Source organism: Periplaneta americana, chromosome 13 (genome assembly GCF_040183065.1).
Source record: "Periplaneta americana isolate PAMFEO1 chromosome 13, P.americana_PAMFEO1_priV1, whole genome shotgun sequence".
Taxonomy (NCBI): domain Eukaryota; kingdom Metazoa; phylum Arthropoda; class Insecta; order Blattodea; family Blattidae; genus Periplaneta; species Periplaneta americana.
This window is the reverse complement of record NC_091129.1, coordinates 37,305,234-37,329,106: the sequence shown is the minus strand read 5'-3', so window position 1 is coordinate 37,329,106 and position 23,873 is coordinate 37,305,234. Positions and strand designations below refer to the sequence as shown.

The window sequence follows — 23,873 nt, the reverse complement described above, 5'->3', positions numbered from 1 at the left end:
GCTAAATATGGAAAGAGGAAGGGTTGTGTACATGAATAAGCAACCTGTTGCATTAAGAAAACAGTGGTGCACAAACTTCAAACGGAACGTGAAATTCTATGTCGTTATTTTTATATGGCTTCTTTCTGTTTAATATTATCTATATTGTCTGTAAAACGAAAGTACTAACACTGATTTCTTAATATTGCAATTGTGTTTTAAATCTTAATAACATAAGAGAGAATTAAGAAGTAATATTCACTTAAATTCCATATTAGTATAATATTATACTGTAGTAAGAGGAGGAAACATATCATTCATAAAGAAAGTGATATTCCAAAGAAAGAGATTGAGTATGACATGATAAGCTGGAATTTATATTGATGGTACCTTTAGCCTTACAAAAGTAATCAATAAACTAATCAAAACAATATTACAGTACAAAACAAAGTTACCTAGGTACTGTATCTGTTTTAAGTGTAACTAATATTCCGTAATAAAACACTTATCGCATTATGATTTAAGGTGATATTTGTGAGCAACTTCCTGTCATCAGAATATTAAATTATTTTCTCGAAATCTGCTGAAGCTGTAGAGCTCACAATTTTACAACATATGTGCGTATATCTTTTGTTTATGATGTAACAGTAGTTGCTTTGTTAATTCATTTCCTTACAAACATTTTCCATGCGAATATTTTCAAAATTTGTAATACACTACCTTCAATAATACGTATTTACGGTATATTAGATTTCAGTACCTGTAAGGCTACTAAATAAATAGGCCTACATCTGAAAATTTCACTTTTCTGTAAAAGAAAGTTGAAAAAATATTCCTTTTGAATAAAGAAACAAACTTTTGAAAAATGAGCGTTAAAATTAAAACTTACAATCTTAGAATGCATTTATACTTCCCAGACAAATCTAAAAGTTAACATGCATACAGTTTTAATAAGTTCTCTTCCCTTTATCTATTGAATCAGTGCTGGCCATCCCTGTATATATCTCGACCAAGCGGCATATACTACCTCTTTCGTCTGTCTCTTTCCTTTCCGCTGTAAAGTGCTCACGCTCTTCAGAGCTCTAAAGCGCGCGCTTGCCCCTATTGGCATCAATTGACATGACTGGTTTACACCATGAAGAAACGTAAGTGAAATCCTACTTAAATAAATATGTATGAGTTACATGATATTTGGTTATAAATTCTTCGATTGTAGTTATTTCTATATATAATTTTATATGGGTATTAATTACTAATAGAAAGAATTGCAGCCAGTAGTAGAAACTAATTTAAATATTTGTGAAACCTTTTATTTCATACATTATTTCCATTCGCAAACATCAATAATAATGCAATAATTATGATAACTTTTGTATTTTGTACATAATGAAGTTGACAATAAAAACAATGTTATAGCAAAACAATTTTAACGAAGATCCTACCAATTCTTATATAATTAAGGAGATTCTATTTTCTCTATACAAAACTGGGACATCTGTATGAAATACTGACAAAAGAAAAAGACTGATAATCTGCATTAAGGGACCAGTTGCATTTTTAACTCAAAGCAAATGGATCAACCTATGAAAGTAATTATTGTAGGTTAGCATTTTTATTTTACTAGTGGTAAAATAAGTTCAAAGCGATTTTTTAAACTTCCAAACTATTAAATACCATGCTGCATTTTGAAGAGCTATCAATTTAAATAACTTGTATGTATGTGATTTATCAATGACAGTTTTCCAATTTTTGCTAGACATACGTGCTTAGGGATTCTGTGTTACGAAAAAAAGAGAAAACTGTGACTCCTTCAGGAAATTAGGGACGTATGAGGTTCCTATTATCATAAGATCTTCTATAACGTAGTACCCATTTTGCAATGTTTTGGTAGCAACAAGATGGCGGCAGGTTCATCAGATAGGCTTCACACCGTCCAATGTTATTAAGATGCTAGTGTCTACTCTATGACTTCTGTGCTCGTTGATTACGGATAACGACCCAAAACTCAAACCACTAAGAATCAGCACAAGCTGTCGAGTGTCAATTGCCTTAATATTAAGATTATAAATGGCTAACTCACTTGTTTAAGTACAGCAAAATGTCGCTAATTCGAACTTCACTACTTCGCAATGAGCGACAATTCGGACATGTCTTTTTTTTATACAAAACATACTGAAGATAGAAGTGAATGGAAAGAGTAAAAAATACAAATTATTCAACATGAAATTAATTCAGATAATATAACGTGTTTGAATTTCTGGACTTTAATAGAAAGTATCAGCAATAAACAGCAGTCTTCCGAAGTGGACTTAGAGCATGACAAGCTGTCATTTTTTATATAACATATAATAAAGTACAGCAGAGCAAACAAACGCAGACATCAGTACCTTCCTTGGATGGGTATTTACAAAAAAAATATATATATATATATGAGTACCCTAATGAACAAACTGATATATTCTTACTTACTTACTTACTTACTTACTTACATTACTTACAAATGGCTTTTAAGGAACCCGAAGGTTCATTGCCGCCCTCACATAAGCCCGCCATCGGTCCCTATCCTGTGCAAGATTAATCCAGTCTCTATCATCAGACCCCACCTCCCTCAAATCTATGTTAATCTCGTATGTAAAATTATCCAGTTTACCTACAATAATTTCTCAATAATGAAATCATAATTAATTAATATTAGTAAGTGTTCAAGAATGTATATTTTAAATATAGTGTATTTGAGTACATGGCATGATGACTATAAATCATGCGTTTCAACCGCTCTTACACAATAAAGCTATTGAATGTCGTCGTCCTTGAATGAAATAATGAAATACATGTTTTACATCGGCCGTATTGAGAGTAAAATTACAATTGACACTGGAATTAAATAAACGTAAGCGAGTGAAAACAGCATTCATGATGATCGTCGAACGTTTCCAAGACGGGTCTTAGTCTATGAACAGCGACTAAATCCCGTGTCAAAGAGTATAGGCCTACATGTGATATGTGAATAAGATAATATTTACTTTGTTTGTCTGTCTGTCTGTCTGTGTGTCTGTTTGTTTGTTTGTTTGTTTGTTTGTTTGTTTAATCTGGCGGAGTTAAGCCCATCAGGCCTTCTCTACCAAATCACCAGAATACAAATAGACATATACAAGAAACAAATCCAGAGCGAAGAAGGAAATAAGAAATAGAAGTAAAATTACAGATACAAATAGAAAAAGCACAAATGCAAGAAGAATGTATATATACATATGTGTGTGTATATATATATATATATATATATATATATATATATATATATATATAGTATATAGTATAAAGATAAGATCACAATGGGTACGAAAGGTACTAATATAGATCTAACCTTTCTGAATAATATGACAATGGCAAAGGAAGCTCTTCTCTTAATAGGAAAATGAACATCTGCACACCTCTGGAAAATGAATTAAGAAAAATTCTAATGAAGTGCTCTGTGTGGAGTGTGCTATTGTATCGGACATAAAAATAAACATTACGACGAAGTAAAGAGAAACGACTAGAAGCATTTGACATGTGGGTAGGAAGAAGAATGAAATGTGTGAAATGGACAGACAGAATAAGAAATTAAGCTACGCTAGAAAAATGTGCATGAAGAAATAATAATGTTGAAATTGATCACAAAGAGGAAAAGATATTGGCTGGGTCACTGGTTAAGAAGAAACTGTTTACTAGAAGATCCACTGGAAGGAATGGTGAACAAGAAAAAAGTATGGATCATATGCAGAAACTAACAGGATGGCAGAAAAGAGAAAAGAGTGAACAGTGCTGGGTTTGCAGTGAAAGGCCTGTCCTGGGCCTGAAGCATGAATAAACTAATGAACGGAAGAACGAAAAGAAAGAATAACAGCGAAATGATATGAAAAAACACAATAGTCTATATGCCGGGAAATAATATTTTTCCTCTGCCATCATACATGGTCAACAGACGTCGCGCAACTCATACCTATAAAATATGCCAACATTTGACAGCGAGACAGTAGCTCTCCAGCGGCAGGCAAGTTAAATATGTGTAGAGTACAACACAGCAGAGAAATGATACTGTGTAGCTTATTGGATATTTTTATGTCGTACAGTAACTGTATATGGTTCCTATTAATTTTATTTTAGAAACCTACAAGAATTTTACACCCTACTGGGGAAGCCAAGTAACGTAGGTGTAACATTCCACAATTTTCTTGCTTTCAGCATCCATTAATATAGGCCTACACGCTTAAGAACGAAGTGAACACAATGTGATATTATTGTAGGCCTATAAATAAAAATAATCGAAATTTTTGTGATTAAATCATATCTTCTAAAACTTATCAGTATTTTCTACTCCTGAAAGAAAAAAATACAGACGTAAGGTGGACAAGTAGTCCTAAAGGCAAATAACCTGTATTACTTTAAAATTAATATTACACCGATTCTACGTCTTTTCCCACGTATATTTAAAGTATTCTTTCTGACATATGACTAGGTAACTGATAACCAATAAGTGTTTTATAGAACATATTACTACCGTGTTGGTTATGATTATGAGTTATGACTTCATGACATCTCTTGGTCTTTAGGGAATCTGAATAACTGCAGACTCGGAGAGATTTTAGTTTGTCACTACAGTTCACAGCGCTACACACATTTATTTTATTCAGAGATATTATTAGAAGTTGTTAACAACTAACGCCCTTTTCATAGGAACGTGCTGGCATTAGCAATACTGATCTATATTAGCAATCCTATTACCTATTGCTACAATTTATTTGTTAATTGAAATTAAAATTTATTCATCAAACCTATGTATTTATTTGTTCGCACGTACGTCATATTAGCAGTAAGTGAATGTACATGTATTGTACAGGGACATCATTTCATTTTTACTTCAATTTTTATTGTACCTCAGTTTTTGAATGTATTCACTCCCACCCCTTCTACTAATGAAGTTCAACCGTCCTCCACACAGATCCAAGACCGCATATACAGTCATAGCAGCCTTACGGTCATAGTAAACAGTAAGTTCCAAAAATATGTTCGCGTTTTCCAGTGACGGAAGAGCTTTCAATATTGCATCATTTTCCATTTTCCTACGTCGCATCCCGGTTTCCCCTACCTGCTTCTATTCGCCTCTCTGTAAATGCTATTGGCTGTGCTGTCTTAGCTCTTTTCTGAGAACATTAATTTCTGTTAGGAATTAGGACGTCTACGTAATATTATACCCATACAATTGTTTAAAATAACATAAATAAAAGGGCCTCGTTAAGTGATTAACTGTCGCGTGATTTCCTCTCTTTCTACGACGCTGCGACGTAACCACTTGGACGGACAATAGATAGCATGTCTGAATAATTTTATCTTTTCGGATCGGGCAGAAGTGAAGATTGAATTCACAGTACGTAAGGTCTCTTTTATAGAGTAGGTACAGGATTATTTCAACATCAGTAACTGATACGAAGTACGAACCTGGTAATTGGAATTACGTACAATAGTCTATAGTGCGATAATATGCACATTAAAACTGAAGCCTCTATCGAAATGAACGGCCACCATTTTAAAAAATGTGTTTAAATATCCATATTATGATTATTTTTCAATTTAACTTTATTCTCTATAGTGTACGCTAATGTGTTGTAGACAGTATGATATACTTACTTATTTACTTACTTACTTACTTACTTACTTACTTACTTACTTACTTACTTACTTACTTACTGGCTTTTAAGGAACCCGGACGTTCATTGCCGCCCTCACATAAGCCCGCCATTGGTCCATATCCTGAGCAAGATTAATCCAGTCTCTATCATCATATCTCACCTCCCTCAAATCCATTTTAATATTATCTTCCCATCTACGTGTCGGCCTCCCTAAAGGTCTTTTTCCCTCCGGCCTCCCAACTAACACTCTATATGCATTTCTGGATTCGCCCATACGTGCTACATGCCCTGCCCATCTCAAACGTCTGGATTTAATGTTCCTAATTATGTCAGGTGAAGAATACAATGCGTGCAGTTCTGTGTTGTGTAACTTTCTCCATTCTCCTGAAACTTCATCCCTCTTAGCCCCAAATATTTTCCTAAGCACCTTATTCTCAAACACCCTTAACTTATGTTCCTCTCTCAAAGTGAGAGTCCAAGTTTCACAACCATAAAGAACAACCGGTAATATAACTGTTTTATAAATTCTAACTTTCAGATTTTTTGACAGCAGACTGGATGATAAAAGTTTCTCAACCGAATAATAACAGGCATTTCCCATATTTATTCTGTGTTTAATTTCTTCCCGAGTATAACCTAATGAAAATGATCAAACTCAAAATCGCGATATTTCCTAGTTTACGTAAATGGATGAACTTCTTTCCTTCCCTCCTATATCTAGTAAAGTGATTTATTTGTATATTACGCCAGTATCATCGAACTCCAGTCGTGGAAGGGGGTAGCAAACGGTGTTTCCGGTTCTTAATCGTTGATCCAAAGGTATAGCCAGGTTAATATTAGTAATGTTAGTAAAAATAAAATAACGTCCCTGTATAAGCAGAATAAGTTAAAAGTAGGCCTACGTGTGGAAACTGGACATATATTGCAAATTGCGGTAAACGTATCATAAAAAAAATCATAATACTCCCACTGTGGCTTAAAATAATAAAAAAAATTCCGGTACTTAAGGAAATAATAAAGTGAACTTCAAAATATATTCAGTGAATTATCATGTTTACATCAGCTGTCGAATTTACCCCAATTTGTAGTATGGGAAAATAGTTATTTTCTGACGAAATAGTGTGTGTACGCCACTCGATAAGATCTGCAATAAAAAATATTATCCCCTCCCCCCCCGGCTAAGACAGAAATGACGTCCTTGTTTTTGAGGCTACTAATATTGATTTTTCTCACAGGAAATACGTACATAATTCAAATGATGCATAAATATATTTATAAATAAACTGAATTTGCCGTCGAGGTTCGAAAAATTATACATCTCAAAAAATATGATTCACTTGGAAGTAAGAAGCAGAAGTATTTAAGTTTATTCTCAATTTCTCGAACTTATTTCACATTAACTGGATGTAAATTTATTGTAGATTTCTGAAATAAAATTAATAAGAACCATATACTGTTACTGTATTGCATAAAAATATCAAATAAATTACACCGTATTATTTCTCTGCTGTGTTAAATCTACTCTACACACATTTAACTTGTCTGCGCTGGAGCGCTACTGTCGCATCAGCTGTCGAATGGTGGCAAAAAAAAAGTGTCGCAGTTGCGCGACTGTATGTATTAGACCGTGGTCAATATTACATGCCCTCTTCAAAGACCGGAGTGATACGGGATGTTGTGTCGATGAAATTCGAAATAGGAACCGCCATGGTATAATGATTAGTTATGAAGATATTAAAGACAATACCCAGAAGTCAAATGGGGTAATAGTTAATTTTGATCCGTAGCACGTAGTAGATTGTAGATAAATGTCAAGAATACAACTACGATGTGATGTGTGCGACATGTACTGTACCTGTCCCTGAAATGGTCGGATTTCTTGACCTCAGCGCAATAACTGCGGAAAAAGTATCTTTAGCTGGTTTAATTTCATGTATTGTACTGTGAGTTCTCTGCGCAATGTCCCAGTTGAAACTAATGTTATAATTGTGAAACACGGTAAGCAAGAGATATTTACATGGCATACGTCAAACAGGCTCCGGTTTTCAAAGCGTGTTGCGTCACTCATGCGTTATCCGGCGTTGAAGTAAATCCTACCAAACCTGTTTGCGCGATGCTTTGAGTGACAAAAGTGTAATGTGGAAAGACTGGTTGATCGACGAGGACATGACGTGAGAGTTACAGTCTGAGCTTAAAACTTGCATACAGAAGCGATCCCACTGAAATAATACTTGCGCCGTTAGACATTTGGGAAAAATTGCAAGATAGAGTATTGGTTCCCGACTTATTTTTGCATATTTTGATGTGGTCTATTACGCCCTGTTCTTCGAAGACGAAGGTCTCTCCAGGATACATGGTGGTTTCATGAATAGGAAACTTCGCCGTTATTAAAGGAAAGTAACTGGCATGTTCATTCAATAATCCTAAAAGAAATTCCCCAGGACGGCATTGAAAAATTAAATTTGAATCACTTTATCAGTGCAGGACACATCATGAACCCAAACGTAATCTGACAGTGTAAATTATGCATGCTTTTCAATAAAGGAAAAGTCCCGGATATAGCGCATTAATGTCTATATTTAACTCCAATAAGCAATATTAAGTTGAAAGAAAATAAAACGATTAAAAATTAACTGTATACCAGTAAACACAAAAGTTATTCGGAGTATGTTATACATAGAAGGAGACTGTTATACAGGATGTTTCCGAGGTGATGTTACAAACTTTCAGGGATGATGGCGAAGGGCGCATTATCAATTTGAGATAAGGAACCCTGGTCCGGAAATGACTGAGTCGAAAGTTACATGCAAAAATAGTTGTGTGGAAATGAAATAATTTTATTCCTCTGTACACCTTATTTATGTGTATTTATCTGTACAACTTACACATACTGTATTCATCTGACGTTGTCTACTTACAGTATTCCATCCAGTGCGCTGTCTGAGGGATGGAGACAGGAAACTACACTAAAGCAATGCAAATAGCGTAATGTGTAACGGACATGGTCGGTCATGATATGCACGTCTGTAGACAGCAGTATATGTGTACAAGTTGCAGTGTCCAGTCGATCGGTCCTAGTGAAATGGAGGAGTACACGAGAGCGGAATAAGCAGACCTGATTTTCGAATACGGATGAGCCAAATGGGAACAGTAGACAAACTCACAGATTGTATCGTACAAGTACCCACGTAGGAGACATCCGGCCCATACCATCTTTCCACGACTGTTCTTAAGGTTAAAGGAAGGAAGGCGTGGTGCCAAATTACAATTCCATTTCCACACAACTATTTTTGCTTATAACTTTCGACTCAGTCATTTCCGGACCATGGTTCCTTATCCCAAATTGATACATGTGACCTTCGCCATCATCCCTGAAAGTCTGTAACACCACCTCGGAAGCACCCTGTATACGTTGACATTTAAAACCCAGCCAACTCATTACAAATGAGTCTTTATATAGGTATGAAGTTGAGTAGGTTGATTTATTAGATACTGAGCGGCAACGAATGTGTCTGTAAGAGGAAATAAAATACAACTCCAATTCTGTATAAAATCATTCACTGAAAGAGCTACTTCTTTTGATTCACCAAGGTTGCAGCGATGCAGGTACACAAGAAAAAACGATAGTTCCACAAAATAAATACCGTCATTTCCCATAATTATGGTTTTGGAACACAAATATGGTCAACGATACAACTATTCAAAGAACATTGTACAAGTAACATAGACCGTTTGTCGTTAGCTGCAGTGACTTCATTTCAAACTAAAGTAGACCAAAAATATAAATAAACGAGGTACTACGTGATAGAGTATAAAATTTGAATGGACCATAGTTATGGGAAATGACGGTACGCAGTGTTATATAATGTAACATTTCGATGGTGTTGAACAGCGACCTCGTATGTCTAAGAAAATGGACACAATAAGGTTTCATTTGATTCCCAGTAAAGGCAGTTTCCCGAACCTTCTGCAAACACATCTTAAGTCAAGGAACGGATATACGAAAGTACGAGATTGCTCTTCAACACAAACGATTTGCTTTAATATTAAACGCAAATTATTTCTTCGTATATCAAATAAACAGGATTTCATTTTGTTTTTTGAGCTGTAATATTTTTAGGACTGGAAAAGTTCCTAACATACTTACTTGTATAATTTCACTCTGCCCTTAAAGAAAAAAAAATTAATACCATTTTACAAACTGCTCTGATAAGATTCGTGCCTACAGCATAATGATTTGTGGATTTTACATAAGGTTTCTTAACTCAGAAGTCGCCCTTTCGACTTCATATTTAAGTTATTTATTCCAGCTTCTCTTTAGAGTTTCAGTGGAAATTTTAGCCTAGTAGGCAACGACATTACGAATATCGTGAAGGCAGTAATTTTGTAATTACTTGCGACACGTTTAAAATTTCTGCTGTTTTTAATTCGAGGAATAACTTACAGCTTTGTTGCACGTTTAAAGATGTCCGCTTGACAGATATATATTACCGTCTGTAATGTGTTCCTTGCCAGTGCCTGACCTGAACTGGCATTATCATTGTTCACTAAGCCACGGTACGTTTGCAACCATTCACAGAATTTGAGTCGTACTGTACTTGTGTCATAGACTACAAGTTTTGTAATTTTATATGCCCACTATCGTGTTTTAAATTGCGCTACATTCTTCTGTAAAAGTATTTACATTCATTAAAATTGTGCACATAAATGCATCAGTCTTTTATTTTATTATTTTCATTAGTAATTACCTAGAAGTTAATCATTTATAAATACCACACGATAAAAAACTGGCTTATGTTAACTTTTTTAGATATAGGCCTATTGTACAAACCTGTTCCATTGATTTCATAACATAACACAGTCTACAAGGGAACAAGTCAGTGAAAGCTGGAAACCACGGAGTGACGGACCTCTGCAAATCTGTGAGTTGAGCCGAAACTATTTAAGTGCGAATTTATATCACACGACATCATATGGGACTTTCATTGATAGTCAACAAATAAAAACAGCTGTTTTTTCTCCTTCTTAATGAGTGCAACCTAATTCCAGAATATACAGTAATAGTATTTTGAAGTGCATGTGATAATTAGGTCTTCTTTAGAACTAACTGAGTTCTAATCAAAAAGTTGTTAGTTTCATTCTGACTCGTTAAAGTAATTTGCCTTTGATTTGATATGGGAGGAACTAAACTGAAAGGAAATTGTGAATAAATTGCATTATCTCTAATATTATACCTGCAGAACCTTATAGTATTACTCGTTTATTCATCTGAATACAATTTAACCAGAGTCATTGGCTTCAGCAAACTATCTTAGTAGTTCGTAATTGTTGTATCATTGCGCTATATGATGTGTTAAATAAGAAGGTAGCTTTGATATGTAGTCTTTATAATGAAAGAATGTAATTCTGAAGTGCGACATTTTCACAGAGAGTAATCATTTCCATGTCATATTGCATATCTATAGGACTGGTAATGGAAATTACGGAAAAACGGCTGAACGGATTTTAATGAATGACCCATCATTTTGAAGCTTGGCATCTAAGGATTTTCAGAAAAATAATAACTTTCATTGAAGCGTTAGTTTTCTTACATAATTTTCCAATTTTCCAAAATCCATCTTTCGTCAGTTTTGAGAACTAACTGCATTTCAGCACGGCCGACTTGATGCTCGCTTCGCTTACATTTCAGTACAAAACAATAAACAATAGGCTATTACACGAAGGCCATGACCTGCAGGATTGCTGACATATTTAGAGCTCAAATTCAATTGGTTATTAATAACTACAAATAATTTACAGGTCTGATTCTGCGGTGTGTAATTTTCTGAGTACAGCTGTGTATTGGATATTAAAATGTACAAAACTTGAGGTGGTTCTATGACATTATTACCACTAGAAATTAAATATTATTATAGTCAATGCCATGATGTGACTATTTTTCATTAATTATACATATTAATGCTATATTGATATGAAAGTGAAAAGTTTTGGGGTTATGTAAGTAGATGTAGAGAATATCTTAAATTAGATCTTCATTTCTATAATTTACTGAGTGGCGGACATAATAATATTGTTATTCAAAATCCAATATTGTTATAGTTATTAATCAAGTGGGGTTGGGTCTTTTTCATATACTTAATGGCGGTGTAGTGTAGATATTTATATGCGTCATTCTCTTCAGTATTGGCTCGAGACAGCGCAAAAATTATAGTTCCTAAGGAAAGATCAGAAGATACTACTTACTGATAAAATAAGAGGCCTAGAAAATGTTGTAGTCTCCCGATCATTTCAGCAAGATCTCTTAGCAGGATAAAATGATTTTACCCTCTACATTTCAAGCTCTACATGCAGCAGCTATACCAAGATGATATGTCTATTGTTCGAAAGCACAGCAAACCTGACATTTTTTAACTTTCACCTAGAATCCACAATGACCTGAAAAAGCTATTGCTTTACTCCCACATGAAAAACCCACTGATCGCCCTGACATAGTTACTTGCGTTTTCGCGTTGACTATCAAAAACTGAAGGTGAATAGGTTCAAGAAAAAGTATTTGGCATAAAGAAACCATTCAGAGGGAGTAGGTTTCATCATTACGGAAGCAAATAACTTTCAAAATGTCTGGTATTCTTCATTGAAAATAAATCTGAAGAAAATTTTTTGAACGTCTAATGAACTTAGTTTGCAGCATTTGCTGAACAAGCCACTAGTATTGTTATAAATCTTCATTCTTAAGAGCTAACAGTTGTGTCTTTTGTTTTGAGAGAAATGAGTCGATTGTGGCGACAAGCTCCACCGAGGAGTAGGAGTGGGGTGACTGCTTTCTTTTCCTCAAACTATGTTGATTAATTTCAAATAATTTTCATTTGTAAAGCACTAACAATTACGTCAACATATCGATGACTGAGAACCAGACTGTTCTAAGTCCAACTTTTTATAACAAAGAAATCTGTGTTTCATTGTATTCCAGTTCTTCTCTGCATATATGAATCGAACAAAATTATAAATATTTCTCTCAATAAGGTTGTTATGAAGCTATTCCAAATTGTTTCATGAAGCTTTGAATGTCAGGAGCTTAAAACAGCTCTTCTGAAGAAAAAAAATAGTAAAATGGACCTGGAACAGTCTGGTTCTGGTCCATCGATATAGGCTAACTAATAATAATGGCATGTAGGTATGTACAGGGACATCATTTTATTTTTACTAACATTTCTAATATTAACCTGGCTATACCTTTGGATCAACGATTAAGAACCGGAAACACCGTTTGCTACCCCCTTTCACGACTGGAGTTCGATGATACTGGCGTAAAATACAAACAAATCACTTTACTAGGTATAGGAGGGAAGAAAAGTAGTTCATCCATTTACGTAAACTAGGAAATATCGCGATTTTGAGTTTGATCATTTTCATTAGGTTTTTGTTTAATCAAAATACAGTACAGTATTAATAAAGAGTGTTTTTACTCACGAACTGAGCTTTCCATGCGGACGTATTCATTATGCAGTGTATATTATACTGTCTACAGCACATTAGCGTACACTATAGAGAATGAAGTTAAATTGAAAAATAATCTTAATATGGATATTTAAACACATTTTTGAAAATGGTGGCCATTCATTTCGAAACAGGCTTCAGTTCTAATGTGCATATTATCGCACTATGAACTATTGTATGTAATTCCAATTACCAGGTTCGTACTTCGTATCAGTAATTCATGTTGAAATAATTCTGTACCTAATCTAGAAAAGAGACCTTACGTACTGTAAATTCAATCTTCACTTCTGCCCGATCCGAAAAGATAAAATTACTCAGACATGCTATCTACTGTCCGTCCAAGTGGTTACCTCGCAGCGTCGTAGAAAGGGAGGAAATCACGTGACAGTTAATTACATAACGAGGCTCTTTTATTTAAGTTATTTTAAACAAATGTATTGGTGAATATTACGTAGACGTCCAATTTCTAACAGAAATTAATGTTCTCAGAAAAGAGCTAAGACAGCCCGGCCACTAGCATTTACAGAGAGGCGAATAGAAGCAGGTGGGGGAAACCGGGATGCGACGTAGGCAAATGGAAAATGATGCAATATTGAAAGCTCTTTCGTCACTGGAAAACGCGAACATATTTTTGGAACGTACTGTTTACTATGACCTTAAGGCTACTATGACTATATATATGCGGTCTTTGATCTATGTGGAGGACGGGTGAACTTCGTTAATAGAAGGGGTGAGAGCGAAGTACAGTCAAAAACTCAGTTACAATAAAGATTGAAGTAACAATAAAACGATGTCCCTGTACTACTCGGGACAGCTAACTTTACCGGCGGCGTGTTTATAAACCAACTCGACTGCGCTGGGATATCGTGAGTACACTCAACAGGTAATTGATGCAATCGGTTGCTGCTCTGTCATTGTGAGGAAAGGAGGTTACTTCGGAACTGCGTTGTCAATCCTGAGACTTGACTGGATCGCACGATTGGTTCCAAATTATCGTTCTTTTGATTGGGCGATCGTATACTACTGTAGTACATATAAGGTAGGCCTATTTCGATTATTTTATCTAAACTGCCTTCACAATGTTTTATTAAAATGATCTTTTAAAATTCTTTTAAGGAAATAATTATTAAATATTAGCACATAAAATGATTTTTAACCCATTGTTGTCTCCTTAACTTGGGATGATCCTCAGAAGGATCACAATAGCAGGGAGAGAAGAGACATCCTATATCTAGCCCTTTAAAATTTTGTTTAATCAGACCAAAACCAAGCTTTAAATTAAAGAATTATTTACCACAATTTTCTAGAATTTTGTTTACGTCTTGTATATTTAGGTACATCGGATGTAGATTTTTGGGGAGTAGGACCTACTAGGGCCACTATCACTATCTTCTGAATCAATTGCCACTATTTCACATTAGAATCATCAAAATGATAGCTGATTTCTTACTGCCTGTGCACTGCCATGAAACACGACTGGCACAAGCAAGTACTATGACAGGCTGTTCCTTGTTTATTTGCATGTACAGCTGTTAAAAAAAATGTGGCCTCACTCGTGAATAGCGAATATTTTCTAAGTCCATTTCGGATAACGGTGATGGTACATGATGCAGGAACTTACAGAAACAGTTTCACAACTAAGACGTTTAAGCAGGATTCATTCACATCTCCGTCTCGTAGAACAGCGGTAGTGTGTTCGCTTAATGATTTGAAGGTTGTGAGTTGGAGTCTTGTTGAAGTTATCATTTTTATCACTCTTTCGCGATATAAATAATATTCGAGTTATCAATTTTTTTTCTCTCGCTATGAGGCCGGGAGGGGAATATCCCTATGCACCGCGACCTGAGGTCTATTGTGCGCCCCTGGGATGAGTTTTAGCCCAGCGACCTTATGAGTTAATTTGTAAATCTTTAATGAATCTTTGATTATGCGTGATATTGTCTTACATAATAAAGTTAGAGGAACTTACAAAACTGTTAAATATGAGCATGTTAATTTTGAGACTTCTTCCCTGCTGCCAAATAAATAGTAAATCAGTGACAGTCCGTCTGTCATTGCTAGGTTATATCGTTGGGAAAGAAACGGAGGACAGGGATAGCAAATTAATTTCTTCTCCATGTCAACTTCTGTTGCTTCGTTTACATCTCTAATGGCCAGTTTCTCCAAGAAATGTTTCATTTGGCTTAATTAGTGTCCAATTAACAGCCTGTTTATTTTCGACGTTTTGGTAATGTATTTTCCATTTCTTCAACATAATTTAGTTCAAAACAGTCAACACTTCACTATAACAGTCGTTAACACTATTTTAACCACTCAGTAGCAGTTTTAGTAATAATATTGCACATGTTAAGGCAATTTATTATTGGCTGATATTATTCTTTAAATTCTGTATTGTAAGAATAAGTCATGACACATGTATAAAATCATAACCTGGTACAGTAGACAATGATCGATAAAGAAGACAAACGATAGGTGTGGGTGACTACTACTGAATAATATAATAATAATAATAATACAAAGTAAGGTTATAGTACTAATGCTAACATATGACTTCTCAAAGAAGCAATTTTTGCTAAAACAATCTATATAGCCTATATAATTTGAACTGATAATGAAAATTACGGGAAAACGGCTAAACGGATTTTAATAAATGACCCCTCATTTTGAAGCTTAGAACCCGAAGTTTTTCAGAAAAAAAGTAGCGTTCTGTGAAGAGTTAGTTTTCCTACATAATTTTCATATTTTCCAAAATGCATCTTTCGTCAGTTGTGAGAACTAATTGCATCATTTTCAGAATAAAACAAAACACACACTAGCCTACAATAAACAATAGGCTATTACACGAAGGTCATGACCTGCAGGATTGCTGACATATTTAGAGTTCAAATTCAATTGGTTATTAAAAACTTCAAGGCTTACTAAAAATAATTGACAGGCCTGATTCTGTGGTGTGTAATTTTATGAGAACAGCTGTATATTGGACATTATAATCTACAAAACTTGAGATGGTTTGATGATATTATTACCATTATAAATTAAATATTATTATAATTAATGCCATGATGCGACTATTTTCATTAATTATACAGTACGTATTAATGCTATATTGATGATATGAAAGTGAAACTTCTGGGATTCTGTAAGTAGATATAGAATGAAATTAGATCTTCATTTCTAAATGGCGGCTATATAGTATATAATACAAAACGTACGTAAGATACGTAAGATAATAATAATAATGTTATTAAAATCAAATAATTTTATAGTTATTAATCAAGTGGGGTTGGGTCTTTTTCTTATACTTAATGGCGCTGTGGTGTAGATATTTATATGCGTCATTCTCTTCAGTATTGGCTCGAGAGAGCGCAAAAATTATAGTTCCTAAGGAAAAACCAAAAGGTATTACTTACTGATAAAATAAGAGACCTAGAAAATTTTGTAGTCTCCCGATCATTTCAGCAAGATCTCTTAGTAGGATGAAATGAATTTACCCTCTACATTTCAAGCTCTCCATGCAGTAGCTATACCAAGATGCTATGTTTACTGTTCGAAAGCATAGCAAACCTCATATTTGTTTAACTTTCGTGTACAATTCACAATGATCTCAATTAGCTATTATTTAGTCCCACATGAAGAACCCACTGATCGTTATGACATTGTTACTTGCGTTTTCGCGTTGAAACTCAAAACCTGAAGGTAGATAGCTTCAAGAAAAAGTTTTTGGCATTAAAAAAACCACTCAGAAGGAGTATGTTTCATTATTACGGGAGCAAATAACTTGCAAAATATCTGGTATACTTCATTGAAAATAAATCTGAAAAATGCAAATCAAGATTTCAGGTATAACTCCCTGTAAAGTTGATTTGAATAATTTCAAGGGAAAAATTGTTCCGGAGCCGGGTATCGAACCCGGGACCTTTGGTTTAACGTACCAACGCTCTAACACTGAGCTACCCGGGAACTCTAACCGACACCGATCCAATTTTTCCCTCTATATCCACAGACCTCAAAGTGGGCTGACAACCGTCAAGCAACCAACTTCGAGTGCACACTAACTCTGTGTGACTTAAATTGTGGTTTTCTGTTAACGAACAGTGACGTGTATTATGCAAATCAAGATTTCAGGTATAACTCCCTGTAATTTCCCTTGAAATTATTCAAATCAACTTTACAGGGAGTTGTACCTGAAATCTTGATTTGCATAATACACGTCACTGTTCGTTAACAGAAAACCACAATTTAAGTCACACAGATTTAGTGTGCACTCGAAGTTGGTTGCTTGACGGTTGTCAGCCCACTTTGAGGTCTGTGGATATAGAGGGAAAAATTGGATCGGTGTCGGTTAGAGTTCCCGGGTAGCTCAGTGGTAGAGCGTTGGTACGATAAACCAAAGGTCCCGGGTTCGATACCCGGCTCCGGAACAATTTTTCCCTTGAAATTATTCAAATCTGAAAAATGTTTATTTGAACGTCTAATGGATTTAGTTTGCAGGATTTGCTGCACAAGCCACTAGTTTTAATATAAATTATCACTGTGTATTTTGAAACACTATTGACATTGGCTGTAGATAGTTGAAAAGAGCCAGTATCATAGAATCAAGAGTAAATAGTAGATACTGAATTGGAATATGTGATCTATTTCTGTTTGTGGGATATTCAAGTTTGGTTTAAATTCCTTGTAAAATTTTGAGACCTACCTACTTGTTTTGAAAATCTATATTGTCACAAATTGAGTTTCATGCATAGTGTATAAATGATCATTCCTAGTTACCTTGCCACGTTTAGATCCCACATTTTCTAAATATTCAGTACTAGCTCAGTATCAAAATAAGCAGCCTATATGATAATCAGTTCACTTTTGAAGATTGTCTTCCCTATTACTAGCTTTCCAAAGTGTCTTTCAAATGTTATGTAATCATTCACGAAACATTTCTTAAAGAGAGACATAAAATATTATTTTCACAACTTCTGTTTGAACAGTTGTGATGTCATCTGTAATATTTAAATATCTGTCAAATGAGATAACTGCCTAAAATCCTACATTTAAAGCTAACAAACACTTAACAATCTGTTAAGCCAAACCAGTATTGACCACCTGTGGAGTAACGGCTAGCGCGTGTGGCAACGATTCCCGGTTGGGGAACTTACCTGGTTGAGGTTTTTACCGGGGTTTTCCCTCAACCCAATATGAGCAAATGCTGGGTAACTTTAGGTGCTGGACCCCGGACTCATTTCACCGGCATTATCACCTTCATCTCATTCAGACGCTAAATAACCTAGATGTTGATAAAGCGTCGTAAAATAACCTACTAAAAGAAAAGAAAACTAGTATTGAAGACATGAAAAAACTAAACTATATTTAACAAACTGTTTAGAGTTTAACTCGTTAAATGTTCTAACAATACTTCGCGAAACTGGCCATCAGAATAAATTATTAAATTATGCTTTGTATTTACGTATGTTACATCGAAGATACAAAATGTTGTATTAAGGCATAATATTGTACTCTGTATCGTGTTGGTAACTACATTAGATTGTAAGTATTTAATACGTAGCGCACAGATACATATATTCAGTATGAATATAACATTTTAACGATATGCATTACACATTCATTAAACAAACTAAGGATTATTTATTTTTATTTCCAGACTACGAATTAAAATGGCGAAAGAATTCCGAGCCCCGGGTAAAGACGTGATACAAAAAATCTGGCAAGAATTTGGATTAAATGAACAAAGGGTGAAGGAATCGGTAGAAGCTCTGAAGAATTGGCTCGCAATGGAGCCCCATCTGCCGGAAGAATCTGGTATGTAACAAATGTACACGTATGTGTTGCACGTTAACCAATACGATTGTTCAGTTACATAGACTATTTGAGCCGTTCAGAGCAGAAGTGGTGTAAGTCAATTTTGACTTACACCACTTTTGCTCTGAGCAGCTCAAATAAATAATATAGAAATTCAATTCCTACTTTCTCTTTGCTTTTTTCTCTCTCTCTCTCAATCTCTCTGTTCTTCGTATATACATTTACAGGCAAAATATATATATTCATCATTTAAATTTGTATAATAACGACCGAATCATTAGTCTAGTTTATATTAAGATTAAAGATTTATTTATTTAACCTGGTAGAGATAAGGCCGTCAGGCCTTCTCTGCCCCTCTACCAGGGGTTACAACTATAACATGAACAATAAGATTACAATTAATATTAAATTTACAATTACAATTACAATAAAAATTAAAGTACGACAAGAATACCTGATTAATGAAAGCTAGACATTTTATCATAGAAGTTAAGAACAAAGAATATTTTTGTATTTACTAAATTACAAATTAAACCTACAATAACAAAATTCTATAGTGATGAAATTACCGGATATTGAGATATTTTGTGGTAGATTAAAAGAACTATTTACAAGAAACCATGTCTGAACGAGTCTCAATTACTGACCAAGTGCCTAGTAAGTTTGCGTTTGAATTGAATTTTATTTCGACAGTCCCTGATGCTAGCAGGTAACGAATTCCAGAGTCTTGGCAGGGCTATTGTGAAAGAGAATGAGTATGAGGAGGTGCGATGGGATGGTATTGTTAGTATTGTTTCATGGCGAGAGCGTGTGTTCAGATTGTGGTGGGAAGAAAGGTAAGTGAAGCGAGACGACAGATACGAAGGAATAGAAGAGTTCAAGATTTCGAAGAGAAAGAGAAGTGAATGTAAATTTCTTTTCTTATCTAGTTTAAGCCAACCTATTGCTTCCAGGGATGGGGTAATATGATCATATTTACGAACATTGCTTACAAAACGTACACACAAATTATGAGCACGTTGAAGTTTCATTTTGTTGTCGCTGGAAAGGTCAGTCAGTAAAATGTCAGCATAGTCAAAATAGGGAAATACAAGGGTCTGCACAAGGGACTTTTTTAAGCAAGAGGGAAGATGAACATTTATCCTTTTTAGCACATGAATAATAGAATATACTTTTCTGCAGGTTTCTGTGATTTGCATGTCCCAGTTGAGATTATTATCCATGTGAATGCCAAGATTTTTTACCGAAGAACTGAAAGGGATATGCACTGTACTTACTTTAACGGGGGAAATGTCGAGGTGCTTTACAGCGTCGGTTTGCCGTTTGTGTCCTAATATGATTGCTTGTGTCTTTCCAGGATTGATATTAAGATGGAATTTCTTTGTCCATGTCACAATCGAGTCAATGTCTTCGTTCAATTTATCTATAGCGTCATTTATTCGATCTAAGCGGGAAGAGATGTAGCATTGAAGGTCGTCAGCATATAAGTGATAGTTACAATGCCTTACATGAGATGTAATATCATTGACATATATTGTGAACAACAATGGTCCGAGTACCGAACCCTGTGGTATACCTGATGTTATGTTAAGCCAGGAAGAGCTTCGATTCCCGGATACAACACATTGTTGTCTTTCCCGTAAGTAGGATTCGAACCAACTCACAGCAGTCTCTGACAAATGCAGATTTCTCAATTTATGGGTGAGCATGTCAAAATTTACAGAGTTGAAAGCTTTGCTAAGGTCAAGAAGTGTTAGTATTGTTACTTTATTAGAGTCGATTACTTCACGAATGTCTTCTGTCACTTTAAGTAGAGCAGTGCTTGTGTTGTGTCCAGCTCTGAAACCTGACTGATACTTGTCGAATAGTTTGTGTTCGTTCATGTAGTTAGTAATTTGTCTGTGTACGATTCTTTCCAGTGTTTTGATATGGCTGGCAGGATACTGATTGGTCTATAGTCGTTCGGGTCGGTGGGAACTTTGACTTTTGGAAGAGGAAGATCGAAAGCTTGCTTCCATATTTTAGGGAAAGTTGAAGTGATTAAGGAACTATTGAATATGTGTGCAATTGTAGGTATTACTATGTCTTGTATTTTCTGTATGAGTAATATGCTAATGTTGTCTGGCCCTTGAGCTTTCGTCTTGATGCGTCGGATGGCTTTCATTACGTCAATAGGAGTGACGTCAGTAAAATAGAATTTGTCTCGAGTTGGGGGAGCTGAGTCAGGCAAAACTGTGTCTTGTTTCGTTGTGTTGTTTAAGGTCGGGTCCTTTACAAAGTGTTCGTTCAATCGGTCAAGTGGGATGGGTATGTCTGCTTGTTCACTAGCCCTTCCAAGTCCAATAACCTTCAGATTTTTCCATTAGCCGTTCAGTGCAAAAGTGGTGTAAGTCAAAATTGACTGACACCAATTCTGCTCTCAATGACTCATTTATTTCTGTCAGGTCAGGTATGTTAGCGCGGACATTTTCTAGTCTTTATACGAGGTGTAAAAATGACACAATATCAGAATGCACGCAGGCACACGCTTAAAAGGTATTCTACATCACTGTTGCACCTCGATTAAAGACAAGAAATAATTGCGCTGAACACATCAGAGTTAAGTGTATGTGAAATCTTAAGAACTCTACGCTTCTAAATCAACCCTTGATATATACGAGTATAAACATCAAGATTTAATACGAGTTTTACAATAAACTTCCAAAGTGACGAACATCTCAAAGAAAACTTCGGCTGACGCCAAGGATCCAGAAAACATAATAAACAGGCTTCGTATTCCATCTACCTAAAGACTGAAGTTAAAGACACATTGAGTATATAGTACGCCGAACACAGGTAATGTAACGGATAAGAATATAAACAAACAGGTCGTCGCTGCGTGTTCTTGGAGTACAGTCAACTCCCGAAATTCTGAAGTTATACTAGTGTGAGTAAACATGCTTGAGCCGTGATCTTCATTTTCGTCGTGATCTTTACAGTGAATAATAACGTGCATTCGTAAGTTACAGAACTTGAACATATGCAGATGTTACTTGAAATGATTTTATATTGCAAGAAATTATTTTAATAGCAAATGACGTTATTAGTGCATGATGTAGTACAAGATATTCCTATTGTTTGATATTTTTTCGTGTTTCATTAAGATATTGCATACGCCGCTCATCACTGAAAATCCACTAATTTTCTATGAACTTTTCTAAAATATAGATTAGGCCTATTCGATTTATTAATTGGGATGTTGGCAATGAACATCATGGTAGGCTATACAAATCCATGCAAAACGCCGAGTTTATATTTCCACAATTTTCAGATTGTGATGGTACTGGTTTCTTTTGGATTACGTTCAACACACTTTCTATGCCTTTTGGTATTTCAGTGTCTTTCAGTGCATTGTTTTTGTCATTTTTACGTTTATTTTACACAATTTACATGTAATGTTGTCTATATTAACAGTGAAAATTTAATTCAAATAGCCTCAACTATGCCCAGCAATATTACACCCTTGAGCGTCTTACGTAAGACAGGCAGTTTACCTCTGCAATCAGTCACAAAGATGTAGGTATTGAAATAATACGACAGTGATCGATGAGACTACTCACTATGATCAAATACTCTATGACTGCGTCCTGGTTTGACTTTCTAGTCTAGAGGGAAAGGGCACAGGATGCGTAACTATTTTGTATACGAACGTACCTGTACCTGTGCTGTGACGTCACATATACTTCGAATCCTCATTCCAGTTTATAGGTAGCTGAATTACGAAGCCAAATAATAAACATATCAAAGTTTGTAATAAATAATTTGTTGCAACAGACGAAATAGCCTACAATATACTGTCGATATTATTATGTAAAAGCAATTTAGGCCCTATATAAATGATTGTGCAAAATGGATAACAAATCCCTCATTATCATCATACAATTATTTTCATATCGTCATATGTGAAGTTGAGAGCGATATGTACGTGGATATTGTGAATAAAATAATGTTCCTCTTGCACGGAAAAGGAGACACTTTACCTACCATGCAATACTTGCAATGTTGTATCTCTCACTTCAGTAGCTTGGCTGTAGCTGGACTCTTTTCGTGATTAATTTGAAAGACGTGTTGCCGATCTTTTTCCAAACGTAACGTCGGATCTAAAATAAGACTCCCTTGATCGCGTGGATCGATTGCCACAAAGTCCCTTCCTCTCGTTGACCCATCCTCTGCTAAGCAATGAACGTCTTCGTACAGCTTCTACTGTGCTTTACGAATACTAGTTGCAAAAAAAATAGTACTTTTTGGTGACGTATGGTATATTCCTCAATAATGCCCCTTTTGAACATTAACCTAACACATGACTAAGAGTTTCGATTTCCTGGCATCCCGGCTGGCGGCATAGTTGGTCTGTCAAGGATTGACCAGGAACGGATCGTACTGCTGATATGTTAGTGGACATCTTGATGGCATTAGTGCACTCCGAGGAGGATAATAGTTTTCTGTCGCTGATTCAATAGTCAGATTTCTGGTCTTCCGTGTATGATACCACCCCTTTTCCTCTTTGTGCGAGACAACACAACTGTTCAAATGATCTCCGACACAATTAATTCAAATCTTAAACGTCGTTCTGTGAGAGTAAGTTCTTCATCTGTTTAGAGAATATTTATGTTGTGAAGAGCTTCTCGTTTTTCAGTCTCGAGAATGAAGATATTCGTCATTTTCTTTGAAAAGACGACTAGCAATGTTGTAGTGCTGCACATGGTGTTCCCATTCAGTTTTAACTATTCTAAAGTCACGAAGTTTCTTCGGAGCATATAGCATTCGGTCTGACAATCGTATGACAAACCTATGATTTCCTTAATATTCGTACGAATAATTTTTTCAATGACATGTAAAAGCTGTTTAGGAATTTTATTAGGTCTTGTATTTTGAATTAAA

General features: G+C 35.2%; 2 protein-coding genes and 1 non-coding gene across 9 annotated transcripts in view; 2 read left to right on the top strand and 1 right to left on the bottom strand.

Annotated features, from left to right (window-relative positions):
* Positions 1-23,873, bottom strand: part of LOC138711798 (cytochrome P450 4C1-like) — a 391,497-nt gene that overhangs the window by 6,341 nt on the left and 361,283 nt on the right. The window lies entirely within an intron of this gene.
* LOC138711800 (alpha-tocopherol transfer protein-like) overlaps positions 1-23,873 on the top strand; it is an 87,635-nt gene that overhangs the window by 5,909 nt on the left and 57,853 nt on the right. For 4 of the 7 annotated variants that reach the window (XM_069843038.1, XM_069843035.1, XM_069843039.1 and 1 more), the window contains exon 2: positions 18,796-18,953. The exons of 1 other annotated variant lie outside the window; for it this stretch is intronic. In XM_069843038.1, the coding sequence (XP_069699139.1) occupies positions 18,809-18,953 (145 nt within the window). In that variant the 5' untranslated portion in view covers positions 18,796-18,808. Of the gene's footprint in view, positions 1-10,518; positions 10,571-18,795; positions 18,954-23,873 lie in introns of those variants that run through there. 2 more of the 7 variants (XM_069843036.1, XM_069843040.1) reach the window with 1 other exon arrangement.
* On the top strand, positions 17,495-17,566 carry TRNAI-GAU (transfer RNA isoleucine (anticodon GAU)). Its single transcript has one exon. It is a non-coding gene; the product is annotated as a tRNA-Ile (tRNA).